Source organism: Streptopelia decaocto (assembly GCF_964273445.1).
Source record: "Streptopelia decaocto genome assembly, chromosome: 14".
In the NCBI taxonomy this organism is placed as follows: domain Eukaryota; kingdom Metazoa; phylum Chordata; class Aves; order Columbiformes; family Columbidae; genus Streptopelia; species Streptopelia decaocto.
The window spans coordinates 13800382-13825441 of record NC_138669.1 but is presented as its reverse complement, the minus strand read 5'-3'; the positions used below and the strand labels follow the sequence as shown (position 1 = coordinate 13825441).

Here is a 25060-nt window from a genome sequence, read left to right as displayed (position 1 = left end):
GTAAGTGTTGTGGTTGTGCTACTAGTGTGTTCTAGAAATGACAGTTCAGGTGGCTAGAGCTGATGAATTATAAAATAAGAAATGTCTCTATTGCTAACACACAATACAGCTGAAATCTGTTAAAATGAAAAGGTTATACAGATCTTCATGGCATGAAGCTCTCAGGTTTGTGTTCTCACGAACGCACCTCGTGGACTAAAGAAGTCATAGGCATATAAATAAAACAGTTTTCTAGAAATCATTGGGAGATTCAGAATGTACAGACTAAGGGTAGTGGTAGGTTATTGAAACACACTTTGTTTTTTTTCACCTGTTGATGATTAGTTTAAGTACATAGATCTTAAAAATTACAGGATGGGAATTATGGAGTAGACAGAAACTTCATTCCCCAAATAACTAGTTGATTGCTTTGAGAAGTTTTCATGTGCAGGCGCTTTGTAGAAAAGGCTGAGAAGTTCTAGCCCTGTTTAACTTGGTTAAAACTTTAAGTACTTGCTTCAGAACAATTTTCATTACAGAAACGCTTTTAAGTTTGAGATCTTGCCGCACATTCCCGTGTGGTAGCTCTGGCCTGTGTTTTTAGTCATACCTTCTACTTTTTGTTTTCTGGAGCTTTAAGTTTGAACAAAGCAACTGAATCTCTCCCCCCAACATGTCTTAAATACAGATTCCAATAATGACTGTTAATGAATACAGTTAAAGTCTGTGGCTGTGGTGGAGAGCCGTGCCATTCCCGCAGAGTCTGCAGGTTTCTTTATCTACCAGGCTGGGAGGGAAGACTTTCCAATTTGCCACAAAGTGCTCTTAACAGCTTTCAGATGGTAATAATTGTGCCTGGTTGAGGGTTGATTAATGCTCACAAGGAAAATACCTGTAGAATCTTCATTGCCATGAGAAATATTTCTACCACATTTAGCCTTAAATACGTGAACAATCCTAAGAAATATTGAGCATAAGAATGTGAGTTACTTGAGGTGTGAATTCAAGTACAGCACTGGTGTAACTGTGTGCTCGCAGTGGAAGGAAAGTGTCGTGTTCCTGTTCATGGGTAGGAGAGGCTGTGACCATGAATCATGGACTCCTCGAGGTTGGAAGGGACCTCTGGAGGTGATCCAGTCCAACCCCTGCTAACGCGGGGTCACATAGCAGATCACACAGGTCAGTCCAGGTGGGTTTGAATGTCTCAGAGAAGGAGACTTCACACTCGCTCTCGGCAGCCTGGGCCAGGCTCTGGCACCTCACAGCAAACAAGTTTCTGCTCGTGTTCAGATGGAACCTCCTGTGTTTCAGCCTGTGCCCGTTGCCCCTCACCCTGGCGCTGGGCACCACTGAACAGAGTCTGGTCCATCCTCTGACAGCCACCCTGAGCTATTGATCCCATTGATCAGATCCGTCTCAGCTTCTCTTCTCCAGCCGAACAGCCCAGCTCTCAGTCTCTCCTTATCAGCAAGATGCTCCAGACCCCTCAGTATTTTTGTGTCCCTTCACTGGACTCCCTCCAGTAGCTCCTTGTCCTTCTTAAACTGGGAAACCCAGAACTGGACATAGTAACTCCAGATGTGGCCTCCCCAGGGCAGAGCAGAGGGGGAGGAACAACCTCCCTCGACCTGCTGCTCACACTCTTCCTCATGCACCCCAGGTACCGTTGGCCTCTTGGCCACAAGGGCACATTGGTGACTCATGGTCACCCTGTCATCGACCAGAACTCCCCGGTCCTTTGCTGCAGTGAAGACACATGCTATCTTAGCTATTCGGTAAAGGAAAAAAAGAGCCCCAAACCACCTGATTTCTGAAGGGAGCAACATAAACCTGTTGTCTTTAATGACAGTGTCACTCTATGCAGAGGGTGTAACATACTATATTGAACAGTGATGGTAAAATGCTAATGACCTGCACGGTGTGAATGTACTTCTGCAAGCACACATGGCTCTAAAAGCTCAGTAACATGGAGAGGAGATTGGGACATACTGTATTTATGGTTCAGTTTCTTGAGAATAAGTTAAGATGATTCATGTGTGTTCCAATACCACATACTTGAATCAAATCAGATTGTTCCATGAGCAGCACAGCTGATGAGACCTAATGTTTGAGGGTTGGTTTTCAGGTTGTTTTTACTGATGTTTGGGTTTCCACTGAAACGTCTCCTATAGCTGTGGCTTTTAAGGAATTTGCAGAAGACAGATTTTTATAATGTCTGGTAAAAGTGGTGCTCAGAGATTTATGAAGGTGAAAGACTCTCTTACTGTTTGTCTAGCTGTTTTCGTGAAATATACAGCAATTCGATCTCACTTTTTTAAAAGTGATATTTTTTTAATCTGTACCAAATATGGGTGAAATAATATCATAGAGGGTGGAGCAGATTGGACATATTCACTGTTTTATTGCATCAAGATTGTTTCTTAGGACTGTGGTCTGAAAATGGCAATCTTAAAAGGTCTCAGTTCATGTAAGCCACCTATAAATAGGAAGATGAAGTGGGAAGAGGCAAGATGTACTGTGATAGTAAGTCTGAAGTGTATTGTCAGAATTTTGTATAACTCAAATCAGCTGTTCCACTTTCTTTCCCCAAAGAGGTATCATGGTATTCAGCCTTTCTCATCCTCTGATCCTTGTGCAGAGTTTGCGTTGTGCCTTGCAGAACTCTGGCTGACAAGGAGCGCGGTTGCTCTTTAATGCTTCAGATTATTACGCAGCAGGAATAGGGAATTCAGTTCAACTAAAGGTAGTGTTGACACATGAGCAAATGTAAATTATTAATCCAGGTGCAGAGTTAGGAGGTTTCAGCAGAGCAGAGGGGCTCTGGGACTGCCTGTAGCAGGATCATTGGAAGGGGGAAAAGACCCAAAGTATGGCTTTTTTCCCCCCCCACCAGGTGGTGTTAATATGAAACCTGATGACAAAACGGAAAGGACGCTGAGTAGCGGTGATCTTTGGACAGGGCTCTTTGTCCTGGTTCGGTGGTTTTTACAGAAGAACTCTGGGGAAATGAGATTACATTTGAGTATTTCTACCAGTGGCTGGTGTGCCAGGGACTGCTGAGGATTTTCATGACCTCATGTTGAACACAGATTAAAGAAAGACAAAGCTTAAAGTTTTGTTTTTAAATTTAGATGCGTCAGTTTTAACATGCCGTGGTTTCCACTGAAGTTGGTGATTGCGGTTGATTGGTGTCACTCTTTAATTAGCCCGTTTTGGTAGCGGTTTGAACGAGACAGTTTTGTGAAAGGATGACGGTTTCTGTGTGTGCATGATTGAGCTGTTTGGGAGTCAAGGGCACAGAAAAGGACAACGTTTCTTCTATGTCCCAAGCAGGCTTTGAGTAGTGCCAGCTAGTATGGACCTAACCTGCACGTGAGAACCAAGAAACAGTGGGTTGCAACAGAGTAAATGCTTTTATCCTTTGAAGAATTGGACAAGGATGCAAGTTTGCTAAATACAAAGGCAGGGGAGGACTTTCAGATTGCAATAAGTTAATTTTCCTGTGTCGCTCTCTTTATTCTAGAGTATTGAGGGTAATGCTAAGCCTAAGGAAAGAGGTAATGAAATTCCGTCATCTCCTGAAAAGCAGGAGAAATTCAAAGAACAGAGGAAAGCAACAGGTAATGCAAAGAAAGACAAGGATGAAAAGACATTGAAGACTGAGAAAAGAGTTAAGCAACCTGATAAAGAAGGAAAATTGATAGTTATCTCAGAAAAAGGCAAGGTCTCGGAAAAGAATATATCTAAGAATGGAAAAGAAGATAAAGAGAATATATCAGAGAATGATATGGAATATTCAGTAGATACACAAATTGAAAAGAAGCCTGAGAATGACAGTGTAAAGAGTCCACAGGAAAACGCAAAAGAAACGAAACGAAAACGTGGCAGACCACCGATAACACCTCCAACGGGTACGTAGCCTAAACCTCCATTTTTAGGCCATATATCGGAACCCACCGAAACTTACCTAAAGGCATGGAAAGCATCTCGCTCTTTCACAGCCTGAGTCTCTAGAAACTTTATATTTGAGCTCATCTTTTTCGAGGCTTGGTTGGGAGAGCTGGGAGTGGGCTTGTTAGTCGGGTTTGGAGCTTCAGTGGGGTGGTCAGAGATTAGATGTAGGCAAGTAGTTTTCAAATATTACAAAACATGTCTGCAGTGGGATTAAATGCTAATATGTAGACTTCGGAAAGCCAGTGGAAACTGTATTTAGGCAAGTCTAGTATTTTAAATTGTGAGGCTTGGGAATTTGTTTTAAAGAGTTTCACAGCTTCATATCCAGTACATTTTTGTTCTATGTAGAGCCAAGTTCTCAGACGCTGCAGCCCATAACTTTGGAGTTAAGACGTCGGAAAATACCTAAAGGAGGTGAAGTTCCATCGAAGCGTCCCAGGATTGAAAAAAACTTCTGTGAGTATTGTTTTTAATTCAGTTTTCACAGTGTTTGTACATAGAACTTCTTGAACGTTAAATTAAGGAGGAGGAGAGTTTGTAGTATTAACCTGGGACTGCGATACATGAAATGGCTGAAATGCTGCACCTGTTTTTCTGAAATTGGCCGTTCATGGGTAGCATCATTGTGCTGAAATTCCCTCCAAATTCCTGGAAGCTGGGTTTGGATAAAGGAGCTGCAAACCGTGAGTCTTGATGTTCACAGAGATTATATTGCTTCCCTATATGTAGAGGGTTATAAAAGCCTTTTTCTAGTTGTAGCTCTTCAATTACTAGATGCAGGATCTACCACACTGCTTAGCAAAACAAAATGAAGATCTGAAGAAGGCTGCCTGTTAATAAACGTCGAGAGACCTATAAGACAGGCTTTTGCTCTATTGTTATGCTTGTTTATAACTGTCAATATGATTGTAGCTTCTACAGAGAGCTCTAATCGCCTGGGCTGTTAAGCTTTTGCTGTTAACCTCAGTCCTTAAACACAGTTTCAGACTGTCACTGGGAGGGGAGCTCTTTAAAGTTTGCTCATGGGCTGTTTAATAATTGTTTAACTGCCTGGTACTGTTATATTTGTCTCTTCCAGCTCCGGAAAAGCTGAAGAACTCTTCAGATAACCCTGAAAGAGACCAGATCAGGCGACGATCTTCAAGGCTCTCATCTAGCATTGGCCATGAGATTTTAAATACAGATTGTGTCACAACTTCAACAGCAATTCAGCCTTTGAAAGATGCGGTCTCTAACCAAAAGGAATCTGAGCAGGGTAAGCAGCTCCCTGACACACTCTGCGGTTGCAGTGGCATGGCAGTCACCCAGCTGGTGCAAGCACTCTGTTTTTCATTTGCGGACCCTGCAGTCTCTGTATCTGCAATTAAAACCTGATTTCATCAGCAGTGCAGGGAAAACTCAAGGAAAGTTTCTATCTCTGCTGCCCCGATTGCCTTTTGATTCCCTTTTGATATCCATCAGTAACCCCAGCGCTTCCCTTGAGTGATGGGAGCTTTTCCAGTAGAGGGATAACTGGCCTTGCAAAAGGAGAGCGGAGAGCTCCAGAGGTTGTAAAATAACTAAAAGGAAATGGGGTGGTTTTCCTTTTTTTTTTTTTTTTAGGGATGCAGGTTATGCTTGTAAAAATGAGATTGTTACAAAGTTCACAGAATCCCAGAATGTCAGGGGTTGGAAGGGACCTGGAAAGCTCATCCAGTGCAATCCCCCCATGGAGCAGGAACACCCAGATGAGGTTACACAGGAAGGTGTCCAGGCGGGTTGGAATGTCTGCAGAGAAGGAGACTCCACAACCCCCCTGGGCAGCCTGGGCCAGGCTCTGCCACCCTCACCAGGAAGAAGTTGCTTCTCATATTCAAGTGGAACCTCCTGTGTTCCAGTTTGCACCCACTGCCCCTTGTCCTGTCACTGGTTGTCACCCAGAAGAGCCTGGCTCCATCCTCCTGACACTCCCCCTTCCCATATTGATCCCCAGGAATGAGTCCCCCCTCAGTGTCCTCTTGTCCAGCTCCAGAGCCCCAGCTCCCTCAGCCTTTCCTCACACGGGAGATGCTCCACTCCCTTCAGCATCTTGGTGGCTGCGCTGGACTCTCTCCAGCAGTTCCCTGTCCTGCTGGAACTGAGGGGCCGCAACTGGACACAATATTCCAGGTGTGGTCTCCCCAGGGCAGAACAGAGGGGCAGGAGAACCTCTCTGACCTACTGACCACCCCCTTCTAACCCACCCCAGGTACCATTGGCTTCCTGGCCACAAGGGCCCAGTGCTGGCTCATGGTCACCCTGCTGTCCCCAGGACCCCCAGGTCCCTTTCCCCTACGCTGCTCTCTAATAGGTCATTCCCCAACTTATATTTAAACCTGTGGTTTTAATGCTGTAGATTGAACACGTGATCCAAATGCTAAATTTCTAGTTTAATCCCCTCGTTAACCACTAAAAACACCAAACAGGATGCTTTTATTCTGAGACTGGGTGGAGATAATGCTCCTTTTTTGTGCCCTGTGCTTCACTGCCTTTCAGGGTGAGCTCTGATAATGGTTTGAGCTGACATGTCTCATTTTAGGCTGTAAAGAGCAGCCTGTGTATTTCTAAGCAGCTCTAAATGTTGCTAGAAGTAGCTGTGTTGTAAAATCTTAATTTTGTGTTAATAACAGCAAAGAGTCTGACCATGGATGGTGTTTATCTCTGCAGTAACGTAGTGAACACACATATCAGTGGTTTGGAATGTACTTTTGTGTGCTTTCTACTCAATGAAAACTTTTTCCTCCATTCTAGTCCAGTTAGAAATCCCCGTTCAATCTGACCAAAGTTTCAGTGAACAAGCGTCCCCTGCAAACACATCGCACAGCACAGCGCTCAGTGCGGATGCCAGTTTACAGGAAGGAAAAGTTGAAGACACCGAGTCCTCCTCTGTTACCGTCAGAACTCAAGAGCCTTCTGCTGCTACAGGTTCATATTTTAATTTCATATTTCATATTGATGTGTTTCTTAAGGCAGTCGATGCCAGGTGTTTCGTGCTGGTACGAGTGTCACTAACAAATAGTGTATTTTTGCAATATTAACCACAGGGAGAAATGTATATTTTTATTCCTTATGGACTCAATTTTGATCTTATGCTTTGGAGAATGACAGTAATCTTCCAAAAAGCAGAAATAATAATTTTTAAATGACTGGGTGTAATATTTTTAGCGTGTGAATGGTGAAAATAACAAATGCTTGTTTTCAGGTTATAATTTAATATTTATAATTCTGTATTAAGTTGAACTAATACCTTAAAAGATCAGATTCTTCTGTGATTTCTGTGCTGCAGGTATGTGGTAGCATTGATGTTGGGGCATTGTGATTATGCATTTCTGTATCGTTATGTTTTGCCTTCTGTTATACTTAAGCCTTAGACTATTTAGAAATTTTAGCATGTATTTATGAAATTGTTGGAACATTTCAGTGTTTGACTTAATAATGTATATATTCCATTTTGTCTTAGATAGGGAGCATAGTTAAAATTTCCTATAGTAGACTATGCCAAAACATAGTGCTGTGCTGTGATTATTTCTTGTAACTTTAATACTTGGATTTACAGTTAACTGGGGAAACTTGGACTACAAATTCCCTAGTTTATGCTCCGTCAAGCTTAATTTTAAGTGGAACGGAGCTTTCAGAGGGGTTTCCAGCTGCTCAGCATTGCTACAGTAATCTGGATGTTCTGGCTTTCATGCTGTTTGGTTGTTCTTCCGACTTTACCCTGCTGTTTGCACGTGTCCTCTTTCACCCACTCCCGTGTGAAGGTACCAATGAAATGTCCCCTCCCTTTGGCACTGATGTGCACCTCCAGTGCAGGAAGGAGTTTACCTCTTTTCCTTTGCTCAGGTTTGTGTAAACTGGCTTTTGCTATTTAAACATTAGCTCTTTTGATGTTGTTGTCCTTCCTAACCAGGCTGATGATGGATCTAGTTCTGTGTCCAGCTCTGGGTCCTCAGCACAGGACACACATGGACCTGCTGGAGAGGGGCCAGAGGAGCCACAGGAATGATCCGAGGCTGGAACAGCTCTGCTGGGGACAGGCTGGGAGAGCTAGGGGGTTCAGCTGGAGAAGAGAAGCTCCAGGGAGACCTTATTGTGCCTTTCAGTGCTTAAAAGGGGCCAATAGGAAAGATGGGGACAGGCTTGTTAGAAGGACCTGTTGCAATAGGACAAGGGGTGATGGTTTTAAAATAGAAGAGGGGAGATTCAGGCCAGATATGAGGGAGAAATTGTTGCCCCTGAGGGTGGTGAGAGCCTGGCCCAGGTACCCAGAGAGGTGGTGGATGAACCATCCCTGCAGACATCCCAGGCCAGGCTGGACGGGGCTCTGAGCACCCTGAGCTGGTGAAGATGTCCCTGCTCATGGCAGGGGGGGCACTGGGGAGCTGGGAAGGTCCCTTCAACACAAACTGTTCTGTGATTCTATGATATATCCACCTGTATTCTGACTACAGTCTATCCAGAGTCTTCTCGGTGTGTGTTGGGGCTGTGCCTTTCCTTCCCTGCATCCTGGCAGTGAGTTCAGAGGGTACAGAGTGGCTGCAGATTCTTTTTGCTGGTCAGGCTGCCGTGTTCTTTTCAGTCTGTAAGATACTTTTGGGTTGAACTGTTTTGTAAATAATGGTTTGTAGCTTGTTTTGGTTCATGAAGGGAAAACCACTGGTTGTTATACCTGAATAGAACATAAATCTCTCTGATACCAAGGAAATGCCATTATTCCCTTTATTAGCTCTGAGTACACGAGCTGTTAACAGCTTGCCTGCAAATATCTGAAGCAAAGGAAGGATGTGAAAAGTGTCGCTCCATCCGGTGGCTACAGATTTGTTCTTCCCCTTCTTGTAGCCAGGTAGAACCAGTTTAATGTACGCTTTAAAGCTTAAGTTGAATACTTCCTCTGAGTAATTGCAGCGTAACATCACTGATTGCCTTGAGTTCATGTGCTGACAACTGGTGGAGCTCCTCACAAGCACTTGTCTGGTACCACTGTAATAATTCGTCTGGGTTAGCTGAGGCGTCTGAGAAGTCTGCAGCACCAGCAGTGCTGGCAGCTGGCGCTGTGCTTTGTGCCTCTTGCCTTTGGAACTGGAAGCGCCTCTTATCCAGGGTGCCCTTGAGACTCAATGGGGGTCATTGAATGTAATTTTGTTAAGATTAACAGGCGTGTCCTGTTTGCAAATTTTCACCCTGGAGCTGTCTGCTATCGCAGCGAACGAGCATTAATAATAATATGATGTCCCTGGAGTTCTTAACAGGCTGCAGACACTTGTGTCACTGAAGTGCACAGCAATGCTAAAAAGCAGCAGTGCCTCTTGATCCTGTTGGGCCCTTGTGCTCCGGGCCGGCAGGACGGGCGGTGGCCGTTGTGACTGCAGTGGGCCGGGCTGTGGGGACAGGCACGGCTCTTGACACCGCGGGCAGCCGGACCGCTCTGAGGTGCCCTGTGCAGGACGTGCTCCTAGACGCTGCTACATGGAGATACAGCAGGTCGTAGCAGTGCTGAAAATTGAAAGAATTTTTAGTACGTCTCAGGCTATTTAATAGAAGAGCAGGTATGGCAAAGCTTCCCACTGCAGCGGATACAGTCACCTTTTGGACATATTTTATGTAGGCAAACAGTATGATCAAATGCTTTTTAACTTCAGTAATCTTGCATTTCTTAAAGTGTGCTTTTCGGTCTTTTATTTTGTGAATCCCTGCAAATGTTCAGTTTGTAACATTTTTAAGATGGCGCTTGTATTATCTTTTGGGGGTATGCACTGAACTACGGATTGACAAACCACAACTTCGGTAAGGCCTGAGAATTTGGAGAATGGTAAATCTTGGCTTTTGGAAAGAACACACTGTATTAACAGTATGGAAAACTGTGTTAATAATTACAGATGCTCTTCCAAACAGTTAATGCAGTATTGAGAAGACATCTGCCATTGCCTTTGTAAATATAATCGAAAGGTAGTCACGGGATGTTATCAAAAATAGAGATGATTTAACTTGATACCATAACGTGTAATCACAAAGCTTTGGGGTTAGTGGTCAAATACTATTAAAAAAATGCCTCCTGTAAGGGCATCTATTGTTTAACTGAAGTCCTCATCTAGGATGCAGAGCTTTTCAGGGTGTTCCACTGTGTCTTAGTTTCGAGTAACTAAGAATTCAGAGGTGTGGTAAAATGTTTTACCGGTGTGTGTGAACTGGGATGTTGTTGTAGCTGTATGGTCACATTCAGAGGCTTCTTTCTTTTAAAAACAATAAGAGTTTGGGGATCTGAGTTCAGGGCTGTAATGTGGCGAGAGCTGGTACGTACTCAGCAGTACAGCAAACGACTCGCAGTGACTGTGGAAGAACAAACAGACTTGGTTGTGTAAAAATGCTGCTTCCCTGTGTATTTGTTGCTGATGGGGAAATCTCTTCTCCTTCCCTGAAAACTTTAGGAAAACAATTGACAGATTTAAGTTAAGCTGAAATACTAGCAGATTTTTTCATCTGCTTGCGTATTTACATCCTGCTGGAAACTACCGATGCCATTTACAATTGCCTTGTTTGATACACTGAACTTGAAAAATACATGTTGGACTGAGATGCTGTGTTTGTAAGGGAGGAATTCACTTGCATGTTTGAAATGGATCAGGTAGTGTTTCTCAATTCTGCCTTTTCAGCAGTTGAGGAGCATAATTTTGGTGACAGGCAAATGGGGCAGGATATTGGCTGCGATCCGTTTGGGTGCGTGGGGCAGGATATCGGCTGTGATCCGTTTGGGTGTCTTTTGCCATTATTACCGCTTCCCTCTGACTCCCTCATGTATGTATTGCTGAGTATTTGTTAATTTGGGAATATGTGCTCATATCGAATCCTGACCTGAAGTTCAGCACCGTGGTGGTGTCTGAAAATCCACATTTCTGAGCATGGGGTTTGTTTCATTTAATTAAAACTATCTCATTTGCACATCCAGATGTGGCAAGCAGGTGGTTTTATTGGAGCAAACTCTTCACATGGGGAATAAGAACTGCACAGGGTCTTTTTGAGCAAATACTGTCACCTGAAATCCAAGTACAAAAACTTACGTTTCCATGCTTAACCAACATAAAAAAATGTTGGTTTGATACAAGAATTTTAAATCCATAGCTCCCATCATGGATAAATCTCCTGTAGTTCCTGGTGGATTGATGTTTTCCTGCACGTGCTTCTGTCCCCCGTGGGCTCGTGTCTGCGCTGGGGTGCGGGTGGGCGGCCAGGGGGTTATGTCCTAGAAACAACTGAACTTATTTAGTGGGTAATTATCAGAGGGGCAGACAGACACCTCTCCAAATACTAACTGTATGCCAAGCAGTGATGTTCTCAGGCTGCCGTGTGTGTTGAAGAGGTTGGGGGTTTGGAACGGGCAGCGGTCGGTGGTACAGCTGGAAAAACAGGTCGTTCTTGCATACGAGATTCCCACCGAATAAAGTGTTCTCAGACTTGGACTAAGTATTGGAATGCAGTGTTAACTTTGTAGCCTTTAATTCTAGTCACTGGGTGGGAATTCATTATCTTTCTGTAGGAAAATATTACAAAACATAAAATTAATAACCTTAATTTTCTTCAGTGTGTTGTGTTAGTGTTGTTGTACATGGGTGAGTGATGCACCCTGGCATTACTAGTTTCAACTTGCACAATGTACAGGAAGAATTTATTTTTCTTCTTCAAGTTTTTTTAAAAATTTATTTTTATTTGAATTTTTAAGGACAGAAGCTCCTTTTAAAGTGTTTTCCCAGTCACTGGTTTTGGTAGATTATTCAGATTTATAGTAGTTACAGAGATTTGTAACAGCACATACAATTTGGAGTGTGTATATGCCTATTATGTTTTAAACGTTTATGTCTGTAATGTGTTCCGAAAGAACAATATGGCATTGCTTGCCAAAACCTAAGTCCCTCTTTTAAAATTTTCAGCAAAGTTCTGGTGAATTACATGTGCTAGAGGATAAAAATCATAGTCTGCTGCTTTTTTGCTCCTCTGATGTTTAGGGACCAGAATTGGTGAGTAGGATTTAGCTAAATCAAGTTGTCTTCTAAAAAACTGGGTCACAGTCTGTTGGCAAGTATTTGCAACTACTTAAAGCTCTGTTTTATATATGTGAAAACAGGCTTAAAAGCTGTTTGTGTGGCCTTACTCTTAGTGATTTGACTTTAATGGTGAGCTGCCCTTGCTTTGCACAGATCTGCTCTGCAGATAATCTTAAGATTACTTTTTTACTTGCATAGATGTGCATCAGGAGTTCCATTTGCCTTATCACCATGTGGCTTTTTCTAATTTTGTCGCTTTTAACTTTTGAGTTTCAGCGAAGGAGAAGCATAATATCTCTGCATCCAGTTTGAGAGCGCACCTGTGTATCCTGCAGCCTCCCTAGGCAGGATTTGATTCCTTCAAGGTAGTGTAAAAGTTGTCATTTTAAGCCTAACAATACTGTACATGAAGAAGCGCATCCTGCCGTGCTCACTTTAAGTGTCTTGCAGCTGGACACCAGGCTCTGGACAGAGCATTTGTTGCCCCTCCAAGGTGGTAAAGCTCTTGATGCAGCCGGCGTCCAGCCCCAGGAAGGTCGGTGAGGTTTGCACAGTGCTGCCCTGCACGCTCACCAGCTTTTCCTCACCTGCAGACCTCCCTGTTTGCTTTGTTACAAATTTAGTGCCAGCACAGGGAGAAACTGATGAGTGCAGGATCAAAGACACTCTTGAGCAGGACTTGCAAAGTCAAGTAGTGTTTCAGGCTCGAAAATCACAACTTTGTGAACGTGTAGTCATCTGTGATTTCGATGCTATATCTATTTGCCACACGGAGTATTTGCTTCATGTAGCTGAGTGGATTCTGGGCACACTGGAAATGCTTGGATGCTGTCCTTACCTAAAGGAGTCTGAAAACTAGGCAAGATGTGCTTCGTTTCACAACTGAGATCCTGAAACACAAAGGTTTTTGAAAATAAAGGAAGAAACGTAGTTTGGGTGCTCAGGTGGTGATCAGGAACACCTTTGAGCTCAAGAAAATCACCGCAAGATTTCGGAAGAAATAAGACTAAAGCAGCAGGTAATTGCTGAGGGAGCTAGCGCAGCGGTGTGAGGTGAGCCAGAGCTGTGTAAGGTGGGTCAGCCGGCCTGGGCAGAAGGCTGGGTTTAAAACGTGGACTAGTGCGAGCATAGAATATTCCCAAGGAGGCACTGGCTCTGATTTTAATTTTGAGACTGACTGTGCTGAACTGGCAACGTTAGACCCCACAGGTCAACTTCGCGTTTGTGTGACTAGGTGGAAATGTGCGAGATGAAGTTCTGTCATCGCTATCCAGAATCACCTATGCAGTTACCCCAGGATACATAGAATTGAGGTCTGCAGTTCAAGAAAGGTAATTTTAACAAAATAACCTTGAAAATCATACGATTGGAAGCACCAGAGAACATACATTCTGGACAAATGTGCTTAGTTTAGCAAGAGGTGAGGGAATAATTTAATCTCTGCTTAATATTTCTGTGGAGACCAGGAAACGGAGATGAGAGGTCTCATTGGTTTAACGGACAGTTGTGTGTGAAGGTCCCATGGCTGCGAACCGCAGCAGGGCCAGCTGGATCTGGGGAGAAATGTGGAGGGTTCTGTGCACTGTTGGTTTCTGGGACAGGTTATTGTCTCCTGGATTTGTTAAAAACCAAGTTTCTCTTTTAGTGAATTTGCCTGTCAGCTAAAGCTTCATATCAGCTGCGTTTTCCTGGAGAACCAGATACATGTTCTGGTAAACATAGCAATGGAATGCGAAGTTATTGATAAGCATGGATGGACATCTCGGGAGAGGGGCAACAAGAAACAGGTGACCAAGAAACTGATCGACTGTGTATAACATCCCATTCATGTGAATACTTCATATAAAAGTGGGAGATCACGAGGATCTCGTCCCTCTTTGCTTATGGCAACATTAGGAGAGGACCTTGCGAGTCGTCCCTCTGAACTGAGGCCAGTGACAGACTGAATCCAGCTCCGGTTGGCTGCAGAGTCCAGTCCAGGACTTCAGGTGCCGGCTCTGCAGTTGCTGAGACTTTCAAGATTAGTTTTGTATATTTTGTATTATTTTCTCTATTTTATCAGTAGCATTAGTAAAACATTGTTAATTTTTCCAAGTCTCTTCTCTCTGTCCTTCTTTCCCTCCTGATCACCTGTGCTGAGTGGGAAGGGGGGAGAGGGAGGGGCTAAAGGGGAAAGGAGGGGAGAGGAGGTTAACAATACATCTGCCAGGGTTTGACTGTCACCCCGCAATCAAACCCTCGACAGTTATCAGTGTGTCACAGGTGCCTCAGGATGCCTTCAGTCTGAGTACGGTGCTGTGCCAAGAATTCCTGTCGCAGGAGGAGTCAGTTCACACAGTTGTTTGGGCGGGGGGCGTCTCTTGTGGACTCCGAAGCTGCACATGGTGACATTTTACCGTGAACTTACTGCTAAATGTGTCTGAGCTTGAACATCAGATGATGGAGCACAGTGAGATTGCTGACTTAAAGGCTGAAGGGATGTTGTTTTTTCTGTAGTGAAAGTTAAAGGAGATGCTGTTGTTTGACCTGGAGTCTCTGTGCTTAATATTGTAATGGCTAATTGAATGCCAGGTGAGGAGTTTTAGTTTTGGTCATAAACATGGAAGAAATGGAAGGGAGTAGGTCTGTCAACTGTACTCAGAAAAAACACCCACAAAGTGCCTGAAAATCTGAAGCAAATATGGCAAACCTTTCTATCCGTGGAAACCAGTTGTAGTATGGTGTGTTGTGAGCAAAACTCGCACCGATGTGCAAGGGCGGGAATTCCCGTGGAGCCGTGGGGCGGTGGGCCCGGCGCGGCCCTGCCGGCGCCTCCGGCTGTGGCCCTGGTGAAGAAGGAAAGTGCCCCAAGATGTGGCGGTGATGGTAATAACAGAGCTTTGTTTCTAACTATGTGGGGTTGTCTGTGTTTTTGTTACTCTGGACAGGGTCCTTTTGTGAGTTGCACATATTTTTTGTCTTCTTTGCTTCCCCTCACCCAGTGTCTTGTTGCCTTTGTTTCTGCGCTTCAGCTGACGTGATCCTGTGCTCCTCTTAACCTGTAGCTGAGCAGTTAGAAGCTGTTCCCTGTGTCCTCTCCAGAATTCGTCCACTCAGTGGAGGGAAAGTGCTCTGAGCTGGATACAGGGGCTCATTGTGGTAGTTGTGTGATGGTACATTGGTTTCTTTTGTCGTGGTTTTTAGCTAAATCTTTATGCTCTGTTACCCTATTCTGCTGCAGTTAAGTTTTCCTTTCATGTTAATTATTAAATAAAAAGTTCTCTTTTCATTGTCCTGAATGCTGGTTTTTACCTTTATAATCAAGAGAGCCTTTCTGCACTTGCTTTCACTAAACCCACCAGCCATTTCACTGACCGCTCCTGGAATGAGTTTTGTTCTTTATGAATCCAGCTTTTAATGGTGTGCAGCACATTTCAATTTTAGTATTGACACACCTTGTCATTCTACCAGTGTCATCCAGTTGTCTGGCTTTGTCACAATTGTATTTCAATAATGGCTTGAAGCAGCATCACTGTCAGGTTGTTCTCAATACACCTATGGCAAAATGTCTTTCTCCTCATTACCTTTGTGAAAACACCCAAAAGCAATGTCTTCAATCTTAACTATTTTCTTCCGAAAATCAACTGAATATTGTGTCTTTTAACCAGTCTGTGCAGATGACTTCTTAATCCCTCCCTGCACATCAACCTCCATAGTACCATTACTTCAAGTTTTGTTTCTTTGTCATAACACAGTACTTAAAAACTGAGGATGCTGCAGATACAGCTATCTAGGCTGCTTTTCTTCACTGTGTATGCAGCTCGGTAACACCATTTTTGTTGCTACCTGCTAAAAAGTCTGAACAAGCTGTCCCGTGTTCTCACCGCCAGGTCGCGTTGACGCTGCCTTTAACGCTCCCATTCTGCGCCTTCCTGCGGATGTGCAGTTCTGGGAAGTCTTGTTCTTTCTGCAGTGATGCTTATTTGTAATGTTTCTGTGTCTTTTTTGTGGTTCTTCTTTTCAGCTACTTCTAAAATAATACCTTAATTTTCATTCACGTGCTGGGTACCTTCAGTTTGGCATCGCTGTTGCTAGGCCTGGGTCTTTGCTTTAAACGCTTCTTTCTTAATCCGCCGAGTTTGAAAGTACGGAACTTATATTTTAGGATTGGCAGAACAAATGCAGGAATTGCATTTGGAAGCTGTATTGTAAAGATGACACCTCCTTTCCATTGTCATCTTTTTTGTGAGGGTTCTTTTTGATGCTCTGTGTGTGTTAGTGATGGAGAATTGCCTGGATCCTTTTCTGTGTGTTGCCAAGTTTTTACCTTTCCGCTGTTGTGTTTGGTCACAGATTTACTTGTGGTTCGAAGTGTTTCCTTTGTGTATTTCTTAGCAAAAACAGGAATTAAAAGTTTCTGCAATGCTGGAAGAGGAAATAGGAGTTTAGCAGGTCGAGTTTAGGTACAGGCCTGGGTTGCACAGCAGCGCTCTGTAAACCAGCTGCCTTCAAACCTCCTTCCATTTGACACTGAAGACATCTCCTGCTTTGCTTTTTGGAGAAAGTAATTAACTGTAGCTCATAGGGGATTTTTTTAATAGATACAAGGAATTTCCTTTTGCCTGGTTTCATCCTTTCATTGCTGTTTGAAAATGGGAAGAAATGTCCATTTTACTTGTCCAGTGTAGTAGTGACGTACTGCTTCCCTCGCACTTGGAAATGACCAGGCTTTGGTGGTGGGACGAGGCATCCAGGAAGCAAAACAGTTACACGTAAAGAAACGCAACTGTTTTCCTTGGAAAGCGCTTTCACCAAAGATGAGAATAATTATAAACAGTTAAATAAATACTTGATAGAACTTCAGTTTTCTGACTAAAATACACGATTTCTGTGTAATTCAGTCTCGCATCTATTGTAGCACGTATGCAGTGGCATTAGCTGTTGAGGAAGGAACTCGTGGAAGCAAAATGTCATTTTCTGACAGTAACTCATTCATAAAAACACCCACATCATGACGACCAGTTTTTAAGTAGTGAGGAGTTTTCCCTTAATCTTCCCTTCCCTTGATCTTGACGACATTAACATTTTATTTTTAGCATTTCATAACATAACACGTTTGACTGCATGCCCATTCCTTAACTTTTTTGGTTAAGTTTAGGAAACTATTTGATAAATATAGCAAATGCATGGGGGAATTTATCTGTTTTGTTCTTACAGTAACAAAACCTTGTAGGAGAACAGATTTTCTTGCATCAAAAAAAGCTGCAACTGCTGATCAAGATCACAAGTTTAGATGCAAGTTCTTGGACTGTTTAAAATCCTTCCGCAAAGCCAAGTTATTGCATTATCACATGAAATACTTTCATGGAGTGGAGAATGCTGCAGGATCACAGCAGAACCCTGCCAAAAGAAATATTCAAACCAGAGCTTCTTTGGCTTCTGAGAAAGGTAATCAAGAAAGGTCAAAAAGAGGACGGACCGCAGCTGGGTCACTGTGTAAGTATGTTGCTGTTCTCTTCCTTTATTTTATATGGCAGCAAGCAGGACAAGCAGGAAAGAGCTGAAGGAGCCTCCTTAGGGCTCCATCTTAGCATTTTTCTTTGTGGAGAAGCAGCATAGTGTGTCTAAACGGTGTTTTAAAGAAGATAAAACTGAAGAAATTCCTTCATCTAGAAATATAGATCATGTTCTGTAATGAACTGACCACACAGCTTCTATTATTCCCTTGCAATAACTCGAGTATTAAAACTCTCTTCTTTTTTCAAAACTACAATTCCCTGAGTTTCTGTTCCCCCCATCCCACAGCTTGACAAATATCTAAATAGTATTGTTTAAAGACTTCTGTCTTTGTGTGTTAAGGTAATGATCTGCAAAATCCCAGTTTTCTCCTGTTTCTTACTTGGTCTTCACATTTCATGGTCTGACTTACTAGTCCCTGTGGCTGCAGTATTTACAGTTCTCATTGCTGGATGGGTTGTACAAAGGTCCTAGTGTTTAACAAATGCAATTGCTACAGCTGTACATGAAAAAGATCCTCACACGACTGATGGATAGTGGAAAGGGATACAAACTTCATGGTTAGGAAAATGTTCTGAAGTGATAAGTGCCTTGCAGTCTTCAGAACAGCGTTAACTTCTGCTTCGCCATCTCACTCCCCGAAGCGCTTGCTTTCTTCCTGGTGTCTCACGTAGCATCAGAGCAGCGATCTGGGTGCAGCTGTGAACTGCAATGGTGGTTTGATAACTTACCCCAATTTTGTTCTTGTGGACTGACTTCTCTTTGTACTGCAGGTCCATAAAAGTTGCCATCTCTTGTCTCATGTTTTCTGAAGCCAAGCTTTCTCTTTGCTGAATTCCCTGGTGGTGTTTTTGTCTTTGTGTTTGATCTTTCATTGATATTCTCTTTAGTTAAGGATTTCAGTCTTGCAAGTTGTTCACTCACTACAGCAAAATACATCCAGCCTTACTTTGCTTCATGTCTGCTTTTCCTAATGTGTCCAGCAAACACCTTTTCATTTGAGCTGCTACTGCCTGTCCCTAACGAGATCAGTGTAACAACGCGCTGCTACCGCACGTGGACTGCTATACCCCACATACTGTTGTAACTTCAATGCAAAGGTGTGAGCGGTGGTGAAGTAAGATTTTTCTTTAAGTGCCTCGGGATGTGCCAACTTGCGTGCATTATGCTTCGCGTGCAGCTTAAACAAGGCTGCAATACTGCCTGGAGGAACAGACCTGAGACGAGTGCTTTCTGAAGAGCAGCCACTGAAACTGCACAGCGGCAGCACAGGCTGCTCGCGTGGCACCTGCTTCTCCATAAACACACTGCTGTTCTGCTTTTTGTAGCTGCATAGTTATCCTGCTTTGAGAAATTGTTTTCCTGTGATTGTCTTGAACTAACTGAGTAGTGACTCAAGGTCTTGACCCTTTCATTTCTCCTTTCCCCTGAGTGCACACTGTTGGTTTGATGTCACCATCTTGGCTGCACTGGCAGGTGATTCTTTATGGTGTTGAGTTGTAACCGTATTTGTGTATTTTAAGCTCCCATCCCTTTCATTCCCCATTTGTGGATGGATACTTTTAACCTGGATTATTTCCATTATCTGCTTCATAGCTTATCCCTGCAAATAGCCCCTGGATGTGCTGACCGCTGTTGAACGGTGCAGTGAGGTGGAAGGTGGGCTGTGAAGTTCTCAAGTCACCTTCACTGTCGAAGGCTGATGTTGCGGAGCTACAGGACAGTTTTTCTCGATGAAGAAAAGTAGTGTCCTTATCGGACTTATGCTAGAGCTGATATATATTAAATGCCACTTGATTCTTAACTCAATGTGTTCTTAATTCTTCTAATTTTGTTGTAGGGGTAGGTAACACACATTCTAAAGTAGAGCTAATGTGGTTTCTGAGCATTTTGTTGCATTTTGTGGTCTGTTCTTTTTGCAAGCATCTCTTCTGTTCTTAATGGCATGGATAGGAAGACAGCCTGCCAAGCAAGACCTTCTCCATGTCTACCGAACACTTCAGTGTCATATTTTTGAAAGGCTTTTCCGGATGTACTGCTTAGTGACAGTGAAGGCTTTTGAATACATAATTATGGCACATGGCGGGTTTACTTTTCATCTTTGTAGTCCTTTTGTGAGAAATAGTTCTTCTGTTCCAAGTGAAGATATTGAAATCATTTTACCTCTTGGTACAGATGTCCTTTTCTTACACTTTGCTATATTTGCTACGTTTTAGTGCTTAAGAAAAGGTGGCAGTTTCTGTCAGATAAGACTTCAGAAATCATGAGTCTTGTTATGCCATAAGCTTGGAGATACTCTTGCTTTAGAAGTTCTCGGTCTCCTTACAGTTTCTGCTACATGTTAAATTATAAATAAATAACTAAATGGTGGTGTGGACTGTTGCCTAGATCTAAAGTGAAAATACTTATTGTTCCTATAGTTCTAGGGAACTATGCACTATTCAGAACAGCAGGAAAACCTTTTCCTTGTAGCGCTTAAAGTTTAGAATTCTGATACAGAAGAGAAGGTGGATGTAAATGATCTTCAATTACTATGTTGTGGGATGCAGGAAGGAACAATTTAAGTATGAATACTTCACACTGGAGACTCTGAAATGTCAATACCTGAAATGTAAATTGTGCCACTTGGCATTGGTATCGAAATGTGAGTGAGCTGTAAAGGCTGATGTGGAACTGATCTGTCCTGTCTCTCTTTTCTCTAAGAAGGATCTTGCCTTTGCAGTGGCAAATTTGACAGATCTCTCAATTCTGTAGTGGAAGGAAGCACGATTGTCTATCTTTTATTTTAGATATGTCTTACTGCTCCAAACAGAATGACCCAGACTTAAATGGCTGCTGAGTGAATTCAGGCAATACCCCTTCTCTTTAATTTATCAGGAAGTATTAGAAGATGATTATGATGAAACAACTCTTCCCCCTGCCCCATCTTATAACACCTCCATGTGTAGTGCTCCTATTTGGATTGTAATGAAAGAACTGTCATTATGGAGAATAAGGCAGTTGATTTTGTGTCTCCGTGGAATACAGGAGATGTTTCTGCCTGCAGCTCTGGGTTGTGTTGCACCTCAGCAGTTGTTCTGTTCAAGAGAATCGAGACCTGCACAAATGTGTGTGGATCCGTAAGGTTAAAACAAGCTTTTTGAGCACAGGGTACAGATGGCTCCTCAAAGTCTGTCTTGCAGGAAAGAGTTGCTTAAGTTTTTGACACTTGAAATTGACATGTTCTATCAAATTTATCATTTGCAAATTGAGTGTGGTGTGGTGGTGTAGAGTGTTAAAATTTTTGGCAGCTAGTTACTTGTTGACTGCTGTGATAAGTAGAACCACATTCCATGTTCATATGCATTTACTGTAAATAGGCTTTTTCTTTGTGGTCTCTTTCTCTGCACAATCACTTAGTTTGCTGTTGAATTATTGTTGTGGTTCAACCCCAGTTGGCAACTAAGACCACAAACAGCTGCTCGCTCACCCTCCCCAGCCCCCTGAGTGGGACGGGGAGAGAGTCAGAAGGGACGAGAGAACCTCATGGGTTGAGATAAGAAACAGTTTAATAAGATAACAACAACAAAATTTTTATATATATATATATATATATAAAGACTTAATGCAGTTGCTCTCACCAACCGGTGACTGTTACCAAGTGCGTCTTGTGCTGAAGAGCCAGTCCCAGTGCAGAGAGTGTTCTGATCCCAAACGGGCCATCCCAGCAGGAGGGCGAAAAGGCAAAGAAGGCCAAAGATTAACTGCAAAACTGCAAAAGGCTGAACTAACAAGCTGGAAAAGCCAATCGGAACTTCCAGTGGAACTAATGAGGTGGGAAAGATGGCTCCAGCTATATAGGGAGCATGACACTAGTGGTAGGGAATATCTCATTGACCAGCCTGGATGTCAGTGTGAATGCTGTCCCATTATTCTCCCTCCCAGCTGCTTTTTGTGTCTGCAAGGTGGACAGCTGAAAAAGTCCTTGATCTCCATGGCAACAGCCAAAACTTCAGTGAATTGTGATATTCTTTTAGTACCAACTTGAAAACGTAGCCTAGCTGTTCAGTGTGTTCTCACATTATTCTCATACCAAATCCAATACAGAGTACGGTGCTAGCTACGAGAAAAAAGTTTCCAACTGCATGAAGAAAATTAACTCTATTTCAGTTAAACGAGCACTAATACGTTATCCCACACTGTGACTTGTGCCCTACAAACAACTTACTCTGAAGGTGCCAGTTTTCCTTTTTTCATATATGTCTGTCCATGTTCTTTAATACGAAGTGCCTGCAAAAGGCTATTTTTAATAGTTTGGTTTCCTGATCTAGAGCACTCCAAGGGCATGAGGTATGGGATAGCTTGGTTTCATTCTTTGTACCTGCAGCTCATAATTTGAAGGTCTCAAGTAAGTCTTTCTGAACTAGTGGCTTTCATTTTTTAGTAAAATATTTTTGTTCTGGAGGTTTAACAATATTTATTTCATGCCCTTGCGTTGAACAGTTTTTCTGAAATCTGAAAGTGAACTTGTGCCAGACTTCAGTGCTGGCACAGCTGACGCTCCCCCTCAGACCTTGGAGGGGTCTGCACTTGGTAGGGAATTCTGACCTCATTAGGTACTAACAAGTAGGGGAGTTGATACCTGGGTGCGAGAAAACACCATCAAAATGTTCATTAAGGTGGCTCTTAATGCTCTTAATAACCACATAGTGCTGACAGATTTGTGTTGCTCTCAGCACACCTGTTATACTGGCAGGGACAGCATCAGTCGATACCCTTGTGCTCCCAGGATGTAGTTCAGCTCCCCTGAGGAGTCTCGCTCTAATGGAGTTAAACCTGGTTGTGAGGCTTCAAACACGCTGTGCAGCGTTAGGCCGCGGTTTCGGTACGTGGGTGTCTAACGGCAGCTGAGTCTGGCAGGTTGCTGCCAGTCTTGGCTCTGCTGTGCTTGCCATGGGGAAGAAAAGAAAGCAACGGGCCTGTCGTTTGTAGTTCAGAGACTGTAGAAAATCTGTCCCTTCTGAGGAGTCCATAAATGGAACTTCAATAAAAACCATGCATTTTGTCAAGTAGGTGTGAATTTTTGTATGTGACCTCATTGTTGGAAAATTCTGCCTACTCAGAGTTAGTTACGATATGTCTTGTTAATGCACAAGTGTCTTAATGCCAGGAATACATGTAAAGAAAAAGGGGTCTTGGCTTTACTTGTGTTATCGGTGAGATCCTAACTGCACGTGCAGGGAGCGGGTTGGCGAACTTGCTTTGACAGCTTGAACACGTACGGCATCCGCTTGTCAGCCGATAGCTGCTCACACGTGAACGTGTGGCTGGGCAGTTGCAGGGTGATCCTTTGGGGGTTCCTCTGGCCCTTGGCCGGTGGATGGCTCTGCTAGGCCATGGGTGACCTGCAAACACGGGCTCGCTCGTTGGAGCAGGTCAAGATCTACATCAACACCCTCTGTGTTCTGCAGAATTGCCCATCGGCTTCGTGGCTCATCTCGAGATACTGAGTTTAGTTTGAGAAGGAAGGCTGTGTGAAATATTCCAGCTGTAAGCCAAGGTGTTACGTGGTCTTTTGGTTCTTGAAAATATCAGTGGATATTCTCAGCAAGTGATCTCACAGCTGTGGATGGTGAATACTGTCTAATTCCTAACACTTAGGAGCTGAGCCTCTTTGCTGTCTTTGAAGGCTGAATTACCTTCTTAGCTGAGCTCTGACGTCTTTTGCATTTCTTTGGACAGAAGAAGGTGTCACAGAGTCTTGACATGCTCAGTTCTTTTAAGTTTCTGTCCTTGTGGTTTCTGCATGGTTCTGCATTGTATTTCAATTTGTTTCTAAGATTTCTGGCTCAGCTCTTGATGTGGAAGAGGATAGTTCCCCGGGCTCAGAGCAGACAGGCCTGAAGGAGGCTGAGGGCAGGTCATTAGCAAGCCTCTTCATCTCGTTTCTTACGAACGCATCTCCTGTTCCTAATCATGGTATTTAGCATCATCTGAGCTAGAAATCAGTCTGCTGGTGTTTAATTCCAACATCACTGTGAACAACATCAGCCCAGCCCTGGGTATCAGGAGGGCTTTTGATCTATTTGTAGAGAATTGTTTAATTTTAATAATAATTAATGATATCCTGGATCATAGAGGTATTAAAGGGGTACTAGTACCTATCTTGATTTTTGTCTGAGTCGGGCATCCTCGGGAATGTTTGGAAGTTATTGTTTAGGTGCCACCCGTGTCCCATCTCAGGATGTTGTCATGGGCCCTGTGTTAGGAGATGCGCGGGGGGCTCTGAGTGCAGTCCTGCTGCTCTCTGGGTTTTTGTGTTCCCTGGCAGTCCATGGGGTGCTTACAGGGACCAGGGACTGGCCGGAGGAGTTGGTTATAGCACTGAGAGAAGCGGGAGGTGTTGGCCGTGTGAATATGGTGTATTGTGTGCTGTGTTGGCCTTTCCTGAAGCTGCGGCTGGGGAGCTGCAGGGCCTGGGGGAGGCGGAGGGGCAGGACGGCTCAGGGGTCGGGCGGAGAGAGCACACGGTGCAGGTGATGCTAACGAGGAAAGTCTGAGCTTGGGGAACGCGCGAGTTCTAAAGGCAGATACCCAAATACAAATCATCGGTTGTGGTTGTTACGGTAAGTAACAGCCTTTGTTGTGTGGAGGGTAATTTTATAAATTGACCTGTCTGAATTATACTTGAAAATGTTCTTTTGAGAGGAAATGGGACACTAAATGTGGAAGGCTTACAAATTTGGATCTTCGTGGTACAAGTTTTAACATTTACCTTCCCAAAAGTTTAATCTCGTCTTCTCAAATTTAGTGTCAGTGCCTGAAATATATTTCAGAGTGCTCCAAGTTCCTATAGACCCTCTAAACTTTTCTAGCAGTGGAACAAAAGGTGTTTCAAAACTTTACAGATCTGTTGATAGCTAATTTTTTGTCAATTACCGAAGAAAAATACAGCTGGTGTATTTTACAGCTACCTTAAACACTCCCAGCGTGGTCTTATTGGCGGCTGAAAAATCTTACAGAAATGTGTTAGCCTTTCTGTGTCATAGAAGATATGACCTGTTCCTCACAAAAATCTTAAATTTCAGTCTTGCAAGGCTAAAACTAGTGGACACACACTAGGGTTTTGTTCCATCAAGAGTCTGTGTGCACAGAGCTCGGCCTACAGGAAGCCCAGTGCCTTGTGCTCTTCCAAAGACTGGGGGGGTCAGGGTGGCCACAGGGTTCTGCAGATGTGCATCCATGAAATCGAGTTGGGTTGTTTGGAGAAGGGGAGTTGGGAGGCCTAAGTGATGAGGTCGTCTGGTTTGTACAGCTTCTTCTGTTGTAATTTTGGAGGTCCCTGAGCTGGTGTTCTGTAAATATTTTTGGAACTTAATGCAGAATGATGGACAATCAGGAAACTCAAGAAGGGTTCGTTAACACGACTTCTTACCCTGTTGTGCTGTGAACAGTTTGCATTTCAGGAGGTTTGTTAGAACACTGGTGTTCCCAAACAGGTTATGAAGTACCTTAATCTTATTTTTCAGCTACTGTGTACCATGGAAAAAAGTTTGTCTGAACTGACGATGTCTTGTTCAGCCACTAGTCATGGAAGT

At 43.4% G+C, this 25060-nt stretch overlaps 1 protein-coding gene across 6 annotated transcripts in view; it reads left to right on the top strand.

The window, feature by feature from the left end:
- The window catches only part of PHF20 (PHD finger protein 20), a 74308-nt gene that overhangs the window by 21419 nt on the left and 27829 nt on the right, over positions 1-25060 (top strand). For 4 of the 6 annotated variants that reach the window (XM_082065256.1, XM_082065255.1, XM_082065257.1 and 1 more), the window contains 5 exons: positions 3503-3890; positions 4282-4389; positions 5012-5188; positions 6703-6876; positions 17184-17462. In XM_082065256.1, the coding sequence (XP_081921382.1) occupies positions 3503-3890; positions 4282-4389; positions 5012-5188; positions 6703-6876; positions 17184-17462 (1126 nt within the window). The remainder of the gene's footprint in view (positions 1-3502; positions 3891-4281; positions 4390-5011; positions 5189-6702; positions 6877-17183; positions 17463-25060) is intronic. The other 2 variants (XM_082065259.1, XM_082065258.1) reach the window with 1 other exon arrangement.